Source organism: Schistocerca nitens, chromosome 3 (assembly GCF_023898315.1).
Source record: "Schistocerca nitens isolate TAMUIC-IGC-003100 chromosome 3, iqSchNite1.1, whole genome shotgun sequence".
In the NCBI taxonomy this organism is placed as follows: domain Eukaryota; kingdom Metazoa; phylum Arthropoda; class Insecta; order Orthoptera; family Acrididae; genus Schistocerca; species Schistocerca nitens.
The window spans coordinates 175920274-175942471 of record NC_064616.1 but is presented as its reverse complement, the minus strand read 5'-3'; the positions used below and the strand labels follow the sequence as shown (position 1 = coordinate 175942471).

The following is a 22198-nucleotide window of genomic DNA, read 5'->3' as shown; positions in this document are numbered from 1 at the left end:
TGAATGAGCTCGCAAACGCGTGTTACCTATGTGGTGATTGTGATGCAGCCAAGAAAAATGTCACGCAGGACGTTTTATGGACACTTCGTGCCTTTAGTTTCTCTTTTCCATTCGCCCAAAATGGAATATATGATTTAAAACTAGGTTACTCAATGTAAATGGCTTTTAAAACGAATAATTCGCATTTCGTGTTTAAATTCAGTTCTTCGATGATATTGCAAGCATGTTGTGCGAACATTTAAAGTTCTACGTTCAGAAATATATTCTTTATTGCATGGGTTGTGATGCAACCTCCTGAGTACTTCCGCAGTGCAGTAATTCCAATCGTACAGGAAATGAAAAATTATGAATGTATACAACTTTTTATTTACGAAACGTCGTGTTCACCAATTTCCAGTTTTACATATTACAAACTCGACGTTAAATGTAGATAAAACGGCTTTAGTCCGACACAAATATTTACTAAAATATTTGCAGATAGTGTGAAATATAACTCCTGCGAGTTTATCTCTTTGAATCTGAAATTCACTGATTCTGCTGTCGTAATCATTTGTGACAAGTCAAAAAAGTGTGCCGGACCGGGATTCGAACCTAGGTACTTGTCCATCGCGGCGAACCAGTCACGTGGGTATGCATCACGTACCAGCTGAAAGTTTCAACTTGCCTCTGCATCCTCCCCATTTCTTTCTTGTAATAATTTTGTGATTTTTCCCTTTACCATTAAAGCATATCAGACCTTTCCAGACAGCAACTATTATTAGTTATATACTTACGGAAGGAAGTTAGGTCTCGTGCAACTTTCTGAGTGAATAGCTGAAAATATTAGTTTTTACCAGGACTTACTTGGAATGACATTCTTGTGGTTACAACTTCTTATAATGCACTCAGAAGTTAGCTGCTTACTTGCATTTGTTCCTGTTATGAGCAAATGAATTCAAACAACTGAAAATACATTACAAGTACATCTGATTCTTGATAGTGATTAGTAAAAGTACTATTTTAAATACATTAATGGGATAAATAGAAGGAAACACCTTTAATACAGAAAAAATGTCCCTTGCATTTGTATTGATATAATTATCCAGGTTAATAAGTTTTATATCCGTTGTGGAAGTAACGTCTTCACAAATAAATTTCATCTCCGGGTTGACGATTTAATAATGGGGGAAATTGCTTTAATAGAGATGGAAACCGCTTTCCCACTGTTTTCAGTATGGCGTGGGAGGCAATAATAAGTCTGTATTAAAGAAGTGCGGCATACCAAATTTTTCAGAAGACCCAAAATGTTTTGGGGTGGACGCTTGCCACCAACGAATCGACTGCTGTCGTTATCCTCAGAACTCAGCACTATCTTCCATCTACAGTTGCAACTAGTTTTATCACACAGTTACAATGTTTAAGTTCAGCATTGTGCCTGCAACACGAGATATGCTAGAACTACGAAAGAATTCCATTTCGTCGTAGCACACAGATTTATCTTTTTTTGGTCTCATTATATTCTTAATTTAAACAACTTTTTATTGTATGGCGTAACATTATGCACAGACTTATTTTTCTCGAATTTTAAGACAACTATAAACGCAATTTTTGGTACGAGCCTCCGAGACAGAAGCTCTAATTTAACAAGGTCTGCCAACGACGCGTTTCAATTAGTGAGAAGTGGTCCTTGGCGTATCCATAACTGTTTTCATAACGTACCAAAAATGCACGTGGGTTCTATCAGATTCTGTCGATTTCTCCAAACGGAAGGAGTCAGAGGGCAGAGTTATAAATTAGTGCCTACTCGTACAGTACATGCAAGGTCTGTTACACATTATGAGAGGTCGAGTGCACCGCTTTTAAACGTAACGTTAGGATGTCCACGTTAACCAGATTCCTGAAATAACCTTGACCTATTCAGTTTCTCATCCACACCTAACAAGGGAACCTACCCATCGCACCCCCCTTAGATTTAGTTATAAGTTGGCACAGTGGATAGGCGTTGAAAAACTTAACACAGATCGATCGAGAAAACAGGAAGAAGTTGTGTGGAACTATGAAAAAATAGGCAAAATATACGAACCGAGTAGTCCGTGTGCAACATAGGCAATATCAAGGACAGTCTGAGCTCAGGAGCGCCGTGGTCCCGTGGTTAGCGTGACCAGCTGCGGAACGAGAGGTCCTTGGTTCAAGTCTTCTCTCGAGTGAAAAGTTTAACATTTTATTTTCAGTTTATGTGACAAACTCTTATGTTTTCATCACTTTTTTGGGAGTGATTATCACATCCACAAGAAAACCTAAATCGGGCAAGGTAGAAGAATCTTTTTACCCATTCGCCAAGTGTACTAGTTAGGTGGGTCGACAACATATTCCTGTCATGTGACGCACATGCTGTCACCAGTGTCGTATAGAATATATCAGACGTGTTTTCGTGTGGAGGAATCGGTTGACCTATGACCTTGCGATCAAATGTTTTCGGTTCCCATTGGAGAGGCACGTCCTTTCGTCAACGAATCGCACGGTTTTGCGGCGCGGTTGCAAAACACAGACACTAAACTTATTACAGTGAACAGAGACGTCAATGAACGAACCGACAGATCATAACTTTGCGAAAATAAAGAAAGTAAAATTTTCCGTCGAGGGAAGATTTGAACCAAAGATCTCTCGTTCCGCAGCTGCTCACTCTAACCACGGGACCACGGCGCTCCTGACGTCCCATTCTCCTTGATATTGCCTATCTTGCGCATGGGCTACTCAGTTTGCATATTTTGTTTATTTTTTCATAGTTCCACACAACTTCTTCCTGTTTTCTCGATTGATCTGTGTTCAGTTTTTCAAGGCCTATCCACTGTGCCAACTTATAACTAAATCTGAGGTGGGTGCGATGGGGATGTTCGCTTGTAAGGGAGAATTGCAGTGAAACGCGCCCTGAACTCAACACCGTACTATATGTGATGGGAACTCCATTATTTGTCCACAGCTTTGTTAACAGAAGTAAAAGCACTGTAGTACTGACGACACCTAGGAGAGTTTCACGAATAAAATTTTCTTATTCCGTGTAGGGAAGTCATGCGCGTCATCTGTCTGCAAATCGTGAAAGTTTCGCGTGCTATCACGTTTTAACTGTTTGTGTATCACATTCTCCGAGACGGAATTTGGGGGCCAACTCGGCATTTTCCAACACGAGCGTGGGAAATCGCGTAAACACTGCGTTAAAGTTGGCCGGCGTATTAAGCACACGGTCGTTAATCCGCCGCGCGGATTCGAGCCGAGTCTGGCTAACTTCCCAGTCTTGCAAGCTAACGCACTGCGCTTTACGCTGTACGAGCTGGGGTGGATAATTAATTAAAGAGTTCGGTGTATTTCGTCATGTACGTCAGTCACACAAAATTCACGGAGTTCTGTTACATGTAGCTTCAAATTACAGTTTTATTACGTACTGATTTCCGTATAGCGAGAAAAGATCACAAAATTACCAAGTAGTCAAAAATGTTGTGCGCCGGTAGAGGTGAGCTACAGATGCAATATAGACAGCTTAACATAAAATAACATAAAAAGGCATAAAATCAAAGAGTCAGTTAAAGAATTTGTGTTCGAATTTAGAGAAGGTATCGTTGTCGTATCTGTACCACAGATACGAGGTACGGATTCGTTGTGTGGAACTATGGTGAGGAACTCCTCGGGGACTTTCTAAGACACCCGAAAAGTCTCCATACTAACATATAATTTATCATATTGGTAAAGAAGGACCAACAGTCACCCTTTGTAGATATGCTGGTTACGTGGGACAGTGAAAACTTGAGACAAAGCGCGTTTCGAAAACCGACACAAACTGACCAATACCTGCACAAACTGTGAAATCACCACGCGAGCCAGAAAAGAGGTATGATTAATATGCTGGTGACGAGAACAAGACGAATATATGAACCGCAGAGCCTCAGACGCGAGAAGCGACACCTAGAAAGAGTTCTGAGGAGCTATTGGTACTGCACCAGTTACATAAGGAGTGTCATAGAATCAAACACTCGTCGAAGTGACACATCGGAAAAAGAAATGTCGGGTAGGGGCTTTCTGCCATACTGTCACAGAGTAATGGAGGGAGCCTGCCGTATATTGCGCAAACTTGGCGTAAGGATTATTTATAAACCGACAAAGAAGTTAAAAGAGTGTCTCAGATCGGCAGAGGAGAAAAGGGACACACTTGCAAAGTCGGGAATATACAGCATACCATGTTCATTTGGAAAAGACTAATTTCATCTTAACTGCAGATCTGATGATGGCAATAGTTTAAATGTCATAATAAATGAAAATATATTAAGCGATCTACACGGCTTTATTGTCAGGAACCCAAAATGATCGCAGAATCTTTTAGGGAATTTATTTCCTTTGTTAATGAATCCCACAGTGTGCACTTACTTTATAATTTCGTCTGAGAGAGCAGTTTTGGGTATTCCTCAACGAGCTGCATTCTCAAAGGCAGTAAGGAAACGTTTGAATCCAGACTTCCATCTTTTATTTGCTTAAAGCGAAGAAGCAGGCTTCTTCTAACTCTTCATCAGCTTTGGTTGGAGTTCTGTTGCTAATAAACCATCCAAACCAAGGATTTTGTTACTATAATGTATTCCAATTTGTACCTTTGAATGAATTACACAAATCGCAAGAGTTTAAATAAAAATATTGCACATATCAATTTGATGCTTAACTTCCGTGCCATACATGACAAACGTAAAATTTCATGAACGTCATCTCTGTGCAGGGACTAGAACTTTTCCCCTTGTCGTAAAAATTTGTTTGCTCTGATTTATAGTCACTCTCGAGACGATATAAAATTGTCACCTACAGTAGCGACATAACGGCTTTCACATGCCTCAAAGATGTTGTACCCGTAGGCATGCCTGGCTTCAGCTCGATGTCGAAACACATGGAATTCGGTGCATCCGCTAATCAGATACTTGCTGGTGCTGATGATCCCCATTCTTGGATGTTTGATGGATGATAACGAGCTTCGTGTTGTCTCCAACGCAGTACACGTCTGCAAGTTAAACTGGTATTCTTTCATTTGTAGACAGACGTGTTGGCGTGTACCTCTCTGCAAAGGCTCCCTGATGTGAACGGTGAACTGTACGCTGTTCAGTAATTTTCATTTTCCGTCCATCAAATTTGTGACTACTAGCTGTGATTTAGAAAGTGTGTGTAGTTTTACAGATATTGTATATTTTCTTCCTGTATCCTCAGGCGTTGAATATGTCTTCTTGTTATATTCCTACGTTACACGCGATTTATTGTTTTTCTGGACTCTTAGCCTCTTTCTTGGTCTATCTCATGACACTTTCCCTATTAGTCTATAGGTCTATCGTTTTTAATTATTTTGGATGTGCTGTTTTCTTTCATCCCTTATTACTTGGACTCTGCATTATTTTTACAACATCAAGTCAGTTCGATACTACTTTTAACACTGCGTCATCGCCTGATTACCGTACCCTTTATTCTATGTGTAGGCAACAGGAAGGTACTCGTCTTCATTTCGAGCTGCTATTTTGCTTGCCTCACTGCCATATAATACGTATTTTACTGTCATTGCTGTATAGAACTTTATTTGAATTTGTTTCCTTATCTTTTTATCCAGAATTTTGTATGTGGTACCAATGATATAACGGAATCTTTCTATTTTCTTCATCATATCTCCTTTTGTGAAGACGTTGAACTTATAAAATCTATTTTATAATCATTTTACAATTTGACTTGGGACCAGATCTTAGCCTTTGGAAGCCAGACATTTTCTTTTCTCAGTGAATAAATGGCAACACGGCAATCATATGCATAACTGAAATTTTACTGCAATTTTCATCTACAATAAAATTTAACAAATACCACCCAAGCACACACAGAATTTATCTATCCTGTTAATCCTCTATGGTGTAGAAAGAGCTGTCAAGGAGAAGTAATGTAAATTTTTGTAAAAACTGTTTTCATTTTGTGCCAGGAAATTTCATTAAGAAGACAGGTGTTTAAATATTTTTCTGATTGCATGCTTCGCTCATTTTCATTAGTGTTAAGTTGTGAACAGTGGAAGCCTTTTTTCGTAGTGATATGTTTATCATTGTTACTGTTATTTTCAAATTGCGACTTGTTCTTGACTACTTTATAACACAGATACTAAGTATTGCAGTTTTGCTGGTGTGCATATGGCAGTTTTGTGCACCACTAACTTGATAACAATATATTCGACTTCAGTGTCAGCTGTTTTGTTTTTTCAATAAGTTACGGTTTTAATAAATTTTGTTCAATTTATACGTACCTAAGTGTTTCTTTTTTTACACATTATACCGCATAAAAAAAATCGTTACTTACTTACCAAGAAATTTCCTTCATTGTTAAGGAAATATCTAACCATCAGCAGTTGTCCTGATATGGATGCCTTCGAAACAAACGCAGTTTCTCTTAGTACCATAACTTCAAGTTCTCTCCATAAGGATAAATTTTATACCTACCCGTAACGAGGCCACATTGAAGTGTTAGCTCTAAAGAGTTTCCAGGAACGTTTTCCAATAGTTTCTAAGTATGGAGCATTTTGTTCTTATTCTCAGAGAAGAAAGGGAAGGAGAGAAAGAGTATCGATCAGTTAGTAAGCGAACGACACGTGGAATAGAATGTGCAGCAGGATAGTCACACCTGAACCAGTGTTCCTCTTAAAACTTGAAGTCGCAGAATATTCATCGAATGGATAACGAATAATTTGTGTGTTTTCGTGGCTTACCCAACGACTATGTTGCGCAGGCTGGAGTTCTACCAGATAATTTTTTAAAAGTATCTCATTGCTCACATTTAACAATGAACGCTACAATGTATTTTTTTCAAAGACACATAGCAGATGTGCCGATTGCTCCACAATTAAAACATTTATTACATTCTGACTGCAAGGACGGGACAGCTCAAATAATAATCGATTTCCTAGTACCATGTGTGATTCTTTGACCTAATGACTAGGCTGTCGACAGCGTCATTTTTTGTGGCGAAAAGGTTTGTATGGCAATGTACAATTATCGGAACATTATTATTAATAATAATTATTAATAATAATAAGAGACAGTCTTTTGTGTTACAGGCGTCATTGCTCCAGCCGTAATCGGTACACAACTTGGCTGTAATGATCGAGGTATCATCGGCATCGGCCTGCTTTTCTTCCTTTTGGGTCTTCGCACTTTTCGTACGCCACCTTCCCCTCCCTCTTTCCCCCACCCACCTTCCACACTCACCCTTCCGCCAAACGTAACACACCATCCTCGTGGCGGTAGTACCTTCCTGCTGGTGAAAGTTACTGGTCATGCCAATATTAGCAGTGGCTTGCTAAATGCTGCAAATATCAACACGTGGCATAGATATTCGAGTTACAGAAGAAGTAAATGCTGACGTCTGCAATCTCTTTACATGTGCAACACTTTGCACGTTAGTATGAAACTACAATTGTGTTCCTCTTCAAATTCAGAAGAAACATATGAATAGCAATTCAAGTGTGTAACCAAATGTAGCTGAAATGGCGAGTATTTAATACCACAGAAATTATTAGAAATAATGAAAGAGTAAGGTAACCACATGTTTGATTCACAAATACAGATACAGATTTTTTTGTTCTTTTACAGTTAGTAGGAAAACAGCGTTTACGTATGATACTTACCGTTTTACGCCACAATATTACTCTATACTGTGGGACACATTGGTTGTTTGCATCTGTAAGCACCACAGAGAGGAAGAACGGCACCTTCTCGCTGTCAGATCCCACGTAATTCTGATGAACTGCAGAGAAAATAAATACGAGGCACGTTCAGAAAGTAAGTTTACTGTGACTATAACGGGCTGTGGTTTTTGAGGGTTGGCAACACTGAGTGGAGGAGGGAGGGGGGAATCCCATGACCAGAGTGAGCATCGCATGAATACGGTAGTACGTAACCCCACGTTGTAGTTTCCAGTTACGTGAAAGGTGTCGGTAAGAAATTCCGCCAAGTGCAAACCACGTGATGTGATTCGCTTCCTACTCGCGGAAGGAATAACACCCGCCGAAATTTTTTCGCGAATAAAAACGGTTGTTTGGTTGATTTGCGGGAGGGGACCGAATAGCAAGATCATCGGTCCAATCGGATTAGGGAAGGAAGGGGAAGGAAGTCGGCCGTGCCCTTTCAAAGGAACCATCCCGGCATTTGCCTGAAGCGATTTACGGAAATCGCGGAAAACCTAAATCAGAATGGCTGGAAGCGGGTTTGAACTGTCATCCTCCCGAATGCGAGTCCAGTGTGCTAAGCAATGTGCCACCCCGCTCGGTCAAAACGGTTTACGGCGAAGGTGTTATGAACAGAACTAGGGTTTTTAAGTGATGTAAGGTTTTTAGTGGAGGCAGAACAAATGTTCATGACGAACTGGGCAGTGCGGCAAGACCTTCCATTTGGTCTGATGAGTTGGTACAAAAAATCGAGGAAAATATTCGTCAAGACCGCCGATTGACAGTGGATGAAATTTCTGCAATGTTCCCACATCTCTCATGAACTCTCTTACACGATACAGTCATAGAAGCGTCGGGATATCGGAAATTGTGCACATAACAGGTTCCAAAATGCATGATGGAGCAGCACAAGAAGAATCGAGCCAATAGCGCCGGCGATTTTCTTGAGCGACTTGAATTGGAAGGTGCGGTTTCTCTGAGCTCTATTGTGACTGGAGATGAAACGTGCGTGGGTCATGACACGCCAGAGACAAAAAGATGGTAGCCAGAGTGGCGTCACACCTATTCCCCATGTTCTAAAAAATTTAAAAGCACACTTTCGGGCAAAAACATCATGGCCCAGTGTTTTGGGACCTCAAAGGCATCATTTTTGTCAAATTTCTACCCCAGGCGAAGACTATCAACGCACAACGACATTACGAGGCCCTAAAAATCTCAAATGGAACATTCAAAAAGGACAATGCTGACGAGAGCGGTGTACTTGTACGACAATGGTCATCCACACACAGCCAAAAGGCGGTCTTGGACTGATTTCATTGGGGTGTTTTGAACCCGCCCTCCCGTATTTTCCTGACTTGGTGCCTTCAGATTATTTTCTTTTCGCTTTTCTGACTGTACAAATGAGTGGAATTAAATATCAACCGACGGGCAGGTGCAGAAGGGGGTTCTGAAGTGGGAGAAGGAGCTGGCGGGAGATTTCTTCGAGGAAGGCGTAAAGAAGCTTCTATCACGGCTCACTACATGCATTGAACAGGGTGATAATTATTTGGAAGAATAGTCAACAAGTGGAGCAACAATATCCCGTAATATATTTTCAAGTACGCTTCTTCTAAAAAAATATAAAAATCTAGTACTTTTACCTTCTGAACATGCCTCGTAACAGGAGAACATTAAACAAAACTGTGTGACGCAGATTGCATGGACTACTACATACGTAAATAATTACTAGACGAATAAGAAAACCCACAATTATATCAAGTGATCTTTCTTAGTTATTTTTATTATATCTATAGCAAGAGTTCCTTAGGTCTAATTTATACCTTGGAAAGATGAAAAAGGAATCATATTGAATTACACTGACAGTTTCGAAGTAAGGGTAGAAAGATAGATGAAGCACAAACGAGAATTAGTATTCTATTACGTGCTGCTTCTATTCGATTGGCCGTAGCGGCAAAGACAAAAAACGCAACAGTTCAGTCGACAGCTTACCGATACACGACGACAAAGCAATACTGCATGTTGGTGCCCTTAAAAGACGGTAACTGAGGAAATTGCAGTTCGCAACTTTAGATAGCTCCTCTTGTTATTTGTGAGAGTGAGCAGTGAGAATAGATCGTGCGCAGTTGGCTCCGTAGGTTTCCTGCAAATCTCTTAATAACGATTTTAAAACATTGTCAAAAACGTGGCAAAAAATGAACAGTGCCGTGTGTACAAACAGTTTTCATATGTTCTGAAAATATAGTGCTTTGAAATATTCCCGGTCACGCTTCATTGATATCGTTACATAACATACGTGCGTTAACGACAGCAAAACTCCAATACTACCCAGGCAACGTTGGTGTCCACACCAGGGACATGCTGTACGATATCATCCACACATGGACACATTAACTGCGGATACCCAGACCTATTACCCTTGGATGGTCCTATGAGGGTAATTCACAAAATAGCTTCCATTTGCATACAACACGAGGAAGAAAACACTTAGCCACATTTGCTATAGGAATATTGTAGGAGTACAGACCTAGTAATCCGAGAGTCAAGTTCGCTGTGACGTTGTGTTCTGGGTGACAAAGGTTTTTAATGGCCTCAGCAATCACAAATACGCCGACTATGACGTGCGCACAGTTATAAAAGCTATTCACTGTTAAATTTGTGCGCTTTATGGAGATAATATATAAATTATAGTGCTCTGAGACAACTGAAATTTCTAGAGCAAATGAACGACTCACAATTAAAAATCTGGCCACTTTATTTACGTTCTACTACTATATTTCTTCGACTTAGCAACTGAAAAACTGGGCAAATGGAAGAGGTTTACTTGTTGGTTGCCCAGATTTCTTTCTGATGATTATCATGCCCCCCCACCCCCTCCACAGAATAGGTTAGGCTCTCACGTCCCTGCTGGCGTGCACAGACGAAGGTGGTCTTCCCTTGATCAAATTGTTATGGGCCATGAGACGTGGCGTTCGTATGAGACTTATAAGACAATACATCAGTTACTCAATGAGCTAAAACTAGTTCATCACAAAAACTTGTAAAATACTGCCCTACATTTTCTTCGTAGAAAGCCATAGACACTCTCTTTTGGATCAGGAATGGTATACCGATGGCTCGGTTAATCGTATGAGACACACGCTCAAATTACCTACTGCTACAGTAGTTTCATTGCGAAACTACTGGTAAAAGCAGTAGTACAAACTCAAATTTTCGTTGTAATAACATTACATATGCTTACTTTCACTGTCAAAGATCTGCTCAACTCGGCCACGACAAAAAAAATTCGCATGCCGCAATCTGCTACAATCACATAGCACAATATCCGCGCTGACTGTTGCTTCGAACGCAATAAGTGACTGACACAGTGCGCTACATTCATACAAGAACTAGTGTACCACTAGATGTCTCTGTATTGCAAAAGCGTCGATGGTTTCATGGTAAAGGAACTGATACTTAAAAAACAATAATAATAATAATAAAGTGGTGGATTCAGGCAGAAAACAATAGTACTCGAAGGTTTAATACACTGTATATTGCAGTGTTTGCTTTTACAGTGTGACGTCATACCTAAAGCGAATAACAGCTAGGGTACAGAGAGTAGTATTGCTGTAGCAACGGAGTTATATGATGATAGACGTGTCGCTGTTACAAGCAGTCAGATAAACTAAATCGCTTTTTAGGGATTGTAAACATTATTATACACTCAAGCAGCTGCTTTTCACTCATAAAATATGTTTGCATTCAAACACACTGGATCTTTCATCTTATAATACAGTATATTTAGAAATTATGTCAACCTACACCTTTATTCTGTTACGAAATTGTGCTCATTGGGTCCATTTGAGGAACAGTACTCATACCAATGCCTGCACATGAAACGCTGAAATGATTGTCGTGAATACTTCCTTGGCATTAAATGTAAGCTCAACAACATAACGGAGCTGTGGAAATAAAATTTGGAACACACAATAATATTTTAATTACTAGCTGATATATGATGGCTAGGTTACATGTTCTCGGCCCGGTACGGACATGGTGTTGATACAAACTACTTTTTCTATATTTTTTCATGCTGGGTAATAAAGTAAATAATGTGGTAACTTGGTTTGCGTAATAGTTTTTGCAAAGCTTTGCGTTGGAGTCGTATTGTGTCTGTTTCGCTCAAATTGATACACTGGATGTGGAAGCACTTCTCTTGGAGATGAACTACGTTAAGAATGTCCAAAAGATGCAAGCACAGATGGAAACATCGACAGGGCTTACAATAATGTGCTGTTTTATCGCAGAATAAAGGTATATGAAATAACCATATTAAAGAGTGGAATATATTATGTCTGAAGAATTAACAGTGAGAATGATTTATGTGTGGCAGGTTGCACATTTACTGAATGTAGGCCAAAAAAGAACAAGTATACCAATGCTGGGAGGTATTCAAAAATAATTCACGTGATTTTGTGCGTGGATTTGTTACTGTGGATGAGAAGTTGGTCTGTCTCTTCTTGTCAGTGGACAAGAACTGAACAAAGTACTCTGCCTAGGAAGAGACTACGTGCGGTTTGACCTCAAAGTTCACTCATACACTGCCAGGCCGACATCATTTCACCTTGTCTCATAAAATTTGAGTTACATACACATATAATTTTAACAATAGGCGTTATGCCAGTTTCACAGTAATTTATACAGGGTATACCATAATGAATAGCGATAACTAGCACGGCTTAGAGTATGCCATAGTAAAACCAAAAACGTCCCAGTAAGCATGAGTACGCAAATGAGATAACTGGTACTGTGTGGTTATGAGTGGCCACTGACTAGAGTATAAAATATTGTTTTACTTAGTATTTGAAACATAAACTTTTCGATAACGTCCCCATGTTACTGAACTCAAATTTCACCCATGGGCCGATGGTTGGGGAGTGTGGTGCATGCTGACGTAAGACGACATACAACGCGCCAATGTATTCCAGGATGGATAACCTGTAATGGATTATTAGGATGATGCACCAGAGTAGCTGCTTAAAATAACTAGTCTTTATTCACGACAGACTGTTTCGGCATTTATCACCATTGTCAAGTATCTGCGGATACAATTTTGGTGTGAACGTGTATAAATATGAATGTCACTTATATTAAAGTGACTATATTATACTCATGTTTAGACTGATGTCACGTCCATATTACGTCGTTAGTAAACTGTCTTACATCTGTCCCTGTTTTGATAAGATGGTAAATGACGTAAATATATTGAAAATATTACGTTAATTACGGTTTGACAGTAGTTTGACAGTCCAAGTGTTATGGCGTAATATGTTTACAAAGATTATGCGCGTGAACAGGGACATTATTTTACTAACTAAGTTTTGTCACGATTATCTTTGGTTGTTGCATTATTTCCAATAATCGTGTCATTATCTGACATACGGGATATATTAAGCTGCTGGCCCTTACGAAGTCTGCAAAGGGCCTGTAACCTGCCCTCCAAGATTTTTTGACCTAAATCTCTATCTGGGTGAATCTCAAAAAGTGAAATGTACAGCACTCCGTCGGTACAGATGAAGAGCAGGCGAACTGAATTGTAGATTCTTGTCAAGATTACCGATCGAGGTGGCGCAGTGGTTAGCACTGTGGACTCCCATTCGGGAGGACGACGGTTCAAATCCGCGCCCGACCATCCAGACTAAGGTTTTCCGTGATTTTCCTATATCGCTACAGAAAATACCGGGATGGTTCCTTCCAAAGGGCACGGCCGATTTCGTTCACCATCCTTGAAACAACCCGTGTGCTCCGTCTCTAATAACCTCGTTGTCGACGGAACTTTGAATCCTAATCTTCCTTCCATCTTTGTCAAGATTTAATATGTGATTCGGGCATGTTTCAAAGAATTCGCAACTCACTGCAGAGACGTGTGTATTTGTAACAAATAGGACAACACAGTACAGTGATGTGGGTGCGGTTAGTTAGCATAGATTAGTAACTATCTCAGAAATTAATTGTCTGCGGACCCATGTTTACTGGCACGCTTTTGTTTCTATTAACGTATATCCCCCCACCCCCCGCCTCTCTCTCTCTCTCTCTCTCTCTCTCTCTCTCTCTCACACACACACACACACACACACTAAAAACGTTGCAGATGTGACGCTAAAGGGATGAAGAGCAATCATGCATTTTCTTCAACTCAGGTAATGTGTGCTAGAGAGGGTTGTTAGTAAAAATATTTAATCATACAGTGCATTTCCACATGACATGAACTGCGTGTAATTATTAGCGGGGGACACAAATGAAAAACTAAATACATTGAATGTATCTTTCGTTGATAAATGATTCATGGGTCATAAATTCCGCAGTTTTCATGCTTCTTTTCGCCGAGTAGTATGAGCACTCTTTTTCTTCAAATTGCCGTAGACTGTAATTATTGATGAAAGTTAAAATGTTTACTGGCGCGAGTCGCCACTAAAACGACAGAGCTCTTTCTATCCAGAGGTACTGTTAAACGTTTTCTCTTTGATCATATACCAGCAGAGTGCGAGGCGGTGGGAAGGACGGGAACAGATTTGTCTCCCTTTAACGTGACAACCACTGAATTAAACATGCAAGCGCCGCTAGAAATCTCTCCATCTTGGTACTCACGCTTGCCGAGAAAGTACTTGAAGTACCAGCGCGTCTGGTACTCTGGGTTCTCAAGGATCGGCGTGCTCGGTGAACCGAACATCTGTAAACACAAGAGACATGGTCATCAGCTATGACGCCCACGCCACACCTCGCTGCTGCGAGATACTTGGTCGCCGCAACTTTCCATCCTTCAGCTGCGCTGTAACTACAGGATGACAACTGTATGTGATTCAGGCCCTGTCGAATATTTGACACATTTTAACAGATTCGTAGTGAATGAAACCGGAAACAGACAAGTGAAACTAACCTTCTTTCGTACAATGCCGTAAATGGAAAGTGTTACATCATGAACGCTAGTAAACTGATAACCCTGTGTTTTCAATTATAGGGTGCTCGAATATATATATATATATATATATATATATATATATATATATATATATATATATATATATATAGTCCCCAATGCCAGTTTCTGACGGTAGGGACGATTTACGCACAAGGTAGTTTACCATACTTATTACAGCAGTAGCATTTACAAAAACCTGCTCGAATGTGCGACCATTGGACTGTATGCACGCAGTATATCGTCGAGCCATTGATTGTCGTGTCCGTTTGCAGTTTCCTAGCATGTCCGCAATGGTACCAGCAGCTACGGCATTTCGGCGAAGAGTTCTTCTACAACGGTTTCATACGACAGCTGCTTCATATGCCCCTAGCGGAAGGAATCCAGACACGTCAGGTCATGTGACCTAGCTGGCCAGCCCACAGGGCCACCACGGCCGAGCCATAGATTCAGCTCTCAGATGATTCCTCACAGCAATGCTGAAATGGACTGGCGCACCATCGTGTTTGATGCACATCGTTTGTCTAACATTCAGAGGTACATTCAACCAGTACAGTGGACCATCAGTACACAGAGCAGTTTTGTCTGTATACATTTCCAGTCAGCTACACCGTCATAACAGTACCGCTAGCAAAACGTTTAAATCAAACAAGTTGACTGTTACCAGTCACTGCTTATTTATCTCCACGACGCGTTTCAAAGTTTTAAACCTCCATCATTAGCTGGATCTACATTTGTTAGTATGACGCGCGCGCGTGTGTGTGTGTGTGTGTGTGTGTGTGTGTTACGATTTTTTGAGGAACTTGTAACACTGTCTAGTGGGAGAAACAAAACACTTTCTGAACATTGTTTTGGGTTTCTTTTGACAAAACAAATTAAACGTATATCTAATGGTAAACATAAAATAAGTAAATAGAGTACCTCTATTGGCGACAGATTCATTTCACTGCCGTAACACATCACATATAGCCTATACTGTCATATTTTGTAAACAAATATGGTGTCGGGAAACTACTAGGTGCAAGAATCATATAGCAGAAGAGAAACATTATCACAAAGCACAAAGAATATACATCGTTACATCGTAACAATATTATTACAGAATAAATTTTATAGGATCTTGGAGATCTTTGTTTTGAGGTGTTGAATACATGCGTTGGAATAAATATTTGAGGTGGTATATAAATCCGATTTTGTCAAGTTAATTTAGCTTAAACTCCTTACTCGTTTATATAATAACATCACATGTTGCAACTTTTCAGTACAATAATTATGTTGGCTACAGTGGTAAAATTATACAGCTCCTCAATAGCCCACATTTCTGTAGCAAAGCTAAACGACCCTTGAGATGGTACAAAGAGCAACGTCAATGGACAGTGAATGTGTGGGAGCGATTTATGTGGAGTCTTGAATCACGCCATACCCTGTGGCAGTCCGATGGAAGTGTTTAGGTTTGACGAGTGCCTGGAGCATGTTACCTGCCTCACGTGTAATGTCAGCAGTGAAGTGCGGATGAGGTGGTGTTATGGTATGGGGGTGTTGTTCGTGGTTAGTGTGTGTTCCCTTATGGTGGTTCAGAAAACCATAACTGCGGAAGGATATGAGCTCACTTTACACCATTGTGTACTGGGTACAGAACAGGAGCAGTTCGGAGATGCCGACTGTTTGCGTCAGCAAGACAGTGCACGCTGTCATAAGGCAACATCTGTGAAGCAATAGTTTGTGGACAATAACATTCCTGAAATGAACTGATGTGCCCAGAGCCCCGACCTGAACCCAATGAAACGTCTTTTGGTTGAGTTCGAAGGTCAACATCACTACCTTCTCTGTACTCTGATTTCACTGAAAGTGTGCCCAGCAGAGTAGAAGCGGTCACGAATGCGAAGGGTGGGTATACATCATATTAATATCCCCTAATATGTGGCTGGATACTTTTGATCAAATAGTGTATCTTAAATGACCCTCGGTCTACTGATTATTGTGTCTTGCTTGTCTTATAAGGTAAGATTAGTAAAAGATAGAGAATATAAAAAAGAAATACAGTATGTTTCATCACGGGTCCGTCTAATAATCTCCAATAATATACACTCCTGGAAATGGAAAAAAGAACACATTGACACCGGTGTGTCAGACCCACCATACTTGCTCCGGACACTGCGAGAGGGCTGTACAAGCAATGATCACACGCACGGCACAGCGGACACACCAGGAACCGCGGTGTTGGCCGTCGAATGGCGCTAGCTGCGCAGCATTTGTGCACCGCCGCCGTCAGTGTCAGCCAGTTTGCCGTGGCATACGGAGCTCCATCGCAGTCTTTAACACTGGTAGCATGCCGCGACAGCGTGGACGTGAACCGTATGTGCAGTTGACGGACTTTGAGCGAGGGCGTATAGTGGGCATGCGGGAGGCCGGGTGGACGTACCGCCGAATTGCTCAACACGTGGGGCGTGAGGTCTCCACAGTACATCGATGTTGTCGTCAGTGGTCGGCGGAAGGTGCACGTGCCCGTCGACCTGGGACCGGACCGCAGCGACGCACGGATGCACGCCAAGACCGTAGGATCCTACGCAGTGCCGTAGGGGACCGCACCGCCACTTCCCAGCAAATTAGGGACACTGTTGCTCCTGGGGTATCGGCGAGGACCATTCGCAACCGTCTCCATGAAGCGGGGTTACGGTCCCGCACACCGTTAGGCCGTCTTCCGCTCACGCCCCAACATCGTGCAGCCCGCCTCCAGTGGTGTCGCGACAGGCGTGAATGGAGGGACGAATGGAGACGTGTCGTCTTCAGCGATGAGAGTCGCTTCTGCCTTGGTGCCAATGATGGTCGTATGCGTGTTTGGCGCCGTGCAGGTGAGCGCCACAATCAGGACTGCATACGACCGAGGCACACAGGGCCAACACCCGGCATCATGGTGTGGGGAGCGATCTCCTACACTGGCCGTACACCACTGGTGATCGTCGAGGGGACACTGAATAGTGCACGGTACATCCAAACCGTCATCGAACCCATCGTTCTACCATTCCTAGACCGGCAAGGGAACTTGCTGTTCCAACAGGACAATGCACGTCCGCATGTATCCCGTGCCACCCAACGTGCTCTAGAAGGTGTAAGTCAACTACCCTGGCCAGCAAGATCTCCGGATCTGTCCCCCATTGAGCATGTTTGGGACTGGATGAAGCGTCGTCTCACGCGGTCTGCACGTCCAGCACGAACGCTGGTCCAACTGAGGCGCCAGGTGGAAATGGCATGGCAAGCCGTTCCACAGGACTACATCCAGCATCTCTACGATCGTCTCCATGGGAGAATAGCAGCCTGCATTGCTGCGAAAGGTGGATATACACTGTACTAGTGCCGACATTGTGCATGCTCTGTTGCCTGTGTCTATGTGCCTGTGGTTCTGTCAGTGTGATCATGTGATGTATCGGACCCCAGGAATGTGTCAATAAAGTTTCCCCTTCCTGGGACAATGAATTCACGGTGTTCTTATTTCAATTTCCAGGAGTGTATATACAAGGTTATTCATAAGCGACTCTGGGATTTCAGAAGACTACTACACATAATCTATAAGACATACAGACATATAAATAAACAAATTATTATGTGCTCATTTCTGTATAAGAATCCATTCACCTACTCCTCAATTAGGACTACGAGTATTTTACTTTAAATACTAAACGTAGTCAGAGGGAAAAGTCATATTATTTTGCATATCCAGTTCCATAGCTGATGCATTCATAAATGGCTTGGACCAAAAATTAATCAGTACCAAACAGTCTTGTACGAAGAAAGTTGAGTATTGCAGATGATACACTGTCGCTAATCAAAGGTGATGTCATAGACGCAACGAACATTCTAAACTGGTTTGTGAAACAATAAATGCATTATCTAGCGATACACAGTAAGCGCTTACACCCACACACACACACGCCGGCCGCGGTGGTCTCGCGGTTCTAGGCGCGCAGTCCGGAACCGTGCGACTGCTACGGTCGCAGGTTCGAATCCTGCCTCGGGCATGGATGTGTGTGATGACCTTAGGTTAGTTAGGTTTAAGTAGTTCTAAGTTATAGGGGACTGATAACCACAGCAGTTGAGTCCCATAGTGCTCAGAGCCATTTTGAACACACACACACACACACACACACACACACACACACACACACACACACACACCACACTACTGACTGTTTGCCCTGTGCCGCAACGAAACAATAAACACTCCCCCGCCCCCCGACTTATACATTTCTGAGAAAATTCAATGGTGCATAACAGTTTTAAATTTAAACTTACTCTTTCAGCAGCCTCTGCATTAGATGAATACGTATGAGTTTACTGAAACAAAACCGCTGATTTATGCAGTAATGTTCGGAACTAGTGGTTACCCCCTACATCTACACCTACATCTACGTCTGTACTCTGGAAACCACTGTGACGTGCATGGCAGAGGATACATCCCATTGTACAAGCGACTAGGGTTTCTTTCCGTCCCGTTCACTAACGTAACGTGGGACGACTGATTTTTTAAATGCCTCTGTTCGTGCTGCAATTAATCTAATCTTGTCTCCCCAATCCCTACGTGAGCGATACGTAGGGGTTGAAGTATATTCCTAGAGTCATCATTAAAAACTTATTTTTGAAACTTTTTAAGTAGGCTTTCTCGGGATAGTTTACGTCTATATTCAAGAGTCTGACAGTTCAGTTTCTTCAGCATCTCTATGACACGCTCCCACGGGTCAAACAAACCCGTAACCATTCGTGCTGCCCTTCTCTGTATACGTTCAATATCCCCTGTTTGTCCTATATGGTACGGCTCAAACATGCTTCAGCAGTATTCTAGAATGGGTCGTACGAGTGCTTTGTAAGCAATCTCCTTTGCCGAATAATTTCATTTTTCCAGTATTGTACCAATAAACGGAAGTTTACCACCTGCTTTACCCACAAATGAGCGTATATGATCATTCCATTTCATATCCCTACGAAGTGTTACATCAAGGTATTTGTATGAGTTGGCTGATTCCAACTGTGACTCACTGATATTTTTTTTGTTAACAGCACAGTTTTAAGTTTCTGGACATTTAAAGCGAGTTGCCAAACTTTGCACCACTTTGAAATCTTATCAAGATTTGACTGAATATTTGTGCAGCTTCTTTCAGACAGCACTTCATTATAGGTAACTACATCATCTGCAAATAGCCTGAGATTTCTATTAATATTGTCATTAATTCATAACATGAACAGCAAGGGTCCCAACACACTTCCCGGAGCATAACTGTAGTTACTTCTACACCTGACGACGACTCTCCATTAGTGATCACATACTGCGTCCTCCTCACTAAAAAATCATCAATCCAGTCACAAATTTCGCTTGATAACTGATATGATCGTACTTTTGACAATAAGCGAAGATGTGGTAGTGAGTCAAATGCCATTCGAAAATCAAGAAATATTGCATATACCTGACTGCCCTGATTCAAAGCTTTCATGTGAGATAAGTGGGAGCTGGGTTCGGTATGACCGTTTTTTTTCCGCAATCCTTGCTGGTTGGTATGGAGGAAGTCATCCTGTTTGACATATTTCATTATATTTGAGCTCAGAATAATGTTCTAAGATTCTACAACAGATTGATGTCAAGGGTATGGGAAGGTAGCTTTGTGGATAACTTCTACTTACCTTCTTGCAAACGGGAGTGGTTTTTTGTCTGAGGGACCTACGATAGATTGTAATTAGGAGAGAGTCTAGACTAGAACCGAGGGCAAAATCCGGTTGCGAAACCCCAAGTTGGTAAGGAGTGAAGTGGGGAGCATGTGGAGGAGATTTCACCTGTTCTGTGAATATTAGTAACACTTCAGCGTGTATCTGCCAAAGCCTCTGCTTTCCCTACAGCCGTTGACCCTCTCCAGAGAACGGTTTCGCTTCCTAGCCCGCTGTTCCGCCAATATGACTCACAAATAGGTTTTTAAACTCATTCATACCTAAATGCTAAAATCGTTTTTACGTCTATAGTAGGATGTCAGAATTTTTATACAGCAAAAAAGATGAAACTACTTTTTTTGAAAACATCGTTACACTTCTCAAATTACAGCTGCTGTTACATTTCCTACGTCTACGTCGTTGAAATGTGTATCGTCATATTTAAAACTATTTAGTGCTACGTGAGAACAGGGACCTGTTGACATACAAGAGTTGAAAATCTGTTTATATCGTCCTGAATACCACATACTGGATACAAGGACGCATTGTGTTGCACATCATAGAACTGAATTTTTGACAAATGATTTTCAAGCCCTTGCTTAAGGTACGTAATAGCACAACATGTCCTTTCACTTCTATAGACGTAAACATAGTCGTTAAAAAACGCGAAGCAGGCTACTCTCAAAGAACGTCCACAATGAAATTTTCACTCTGCAGCGGAGTGTGCGCTGATATGAAACTTCCTGGCAGATTAAAACTGTGTGCTGGACCGAGACTCGAACTCGGGACCTTTGCCTTAAACGGGCAAGTGCTCTACCATCAGAGCTACCCAAGCACGACTCATGCCCCGTCCTCACAGCTTTACTTCAGCCAGTACCTCGTCTCCTACTTTTCAAACTTCACAGAAGCTCACCCATATTACATCCAAGTTATTTGGGCAGCCGGATTCCTTAAAGACAACATCAGAGGGCCGCCACGACCACCAGACGGCGACCTACGAGCCAACAGAGGTCGCTGGTTCTACGGACTTCTTTACTACACTCCTGGAAATTGAAATAAGAACACCGTGAATTCATTGTCCCAGGAAGGGGAAACTTTATTGACACATTCCTGGGGTCAGATACATCACATGATCACACTGACAGAACCACAGGCACATAGACACAGGCAATAGAGCATGCACAATGTCGGCACTAGTACAGTGTATATCCACCTTTCGCAGCAATGCAGGCTGCTATTCTCCCATGGAGACGATCGTAGAGATGCTGGAAGTAGTCCTGTGGAACGGCTTGCCATGCCATTTCCACCTGGCGCCTCAGTTGGACCAGCGTTCGTGCTGGACGTGCAGACCGCGTGAGACGACGCTTCATCCAGTCCCAAACATGCTCAATGGGGGACAGATCCGGAGATCTTGCTGGCCAGGGTAGTTGACTTACACCTTCTAGAGCACGTTGGGTGGCACGGGATACATGCGGACGTGCATTGTCCTGTTGGAACAGCAAGTTCCCTTGCCGGTCTAGGAATGGTAGAACGATGGGTTCGATGACGGTTTGGATGTACCGTGCACTATTCAGTGTCCCCTCGACGATCACCAGTGGTGTACGGCCAGTGTAGGGGATCGCTCCCCACACCATGATGCCGGGTGTTGGCCCTGTGTGCCTCGGTCGTATGCAGTCCTGATTGTGGCGCTCACCTGCACGGCGCCAAACACGCATACGACCATCATTGGCACCAAGGCAGAAGCGACTCTCATCGCTGAAGACGACACGTCTCCATTCGTCCCTCCATTCACGCCTGTCGCGACACCACTGGAGGCGGGCTGCACGATGCTGGGGCGAGAGCGGAAGACGGCCTAACGG

General features: G+C 42.1%; 1 protein-coding gene across 1 annotated transcript in view; it reads right to left on the bottom strand.

Annotated features, from left to right (window-relative positions):
• Positions 1-22198, bottom strand: part of LOC126249132 (GTPase-activating Rap/Ran-GAP domain-like protein 3) — a 334020-nt gene that overhangs the window by 206788 nt on the left and 105034 nt on the right. The window contains exons 5-6 of the mRNA XM_049950784.1: positions 14321-14402; positions 7655-7773 (exon numbers count right to left, since the gene is read on the bottom strand). Of these exons, the coding sequence (XP_049806741.1) occupies positions 7655-7773; positions 14321-14402 (201 nt within the window). The remainder of the gene's footprint in view (positions 1-7654; positions 7774-14320; positions 14403-22198) is intronic.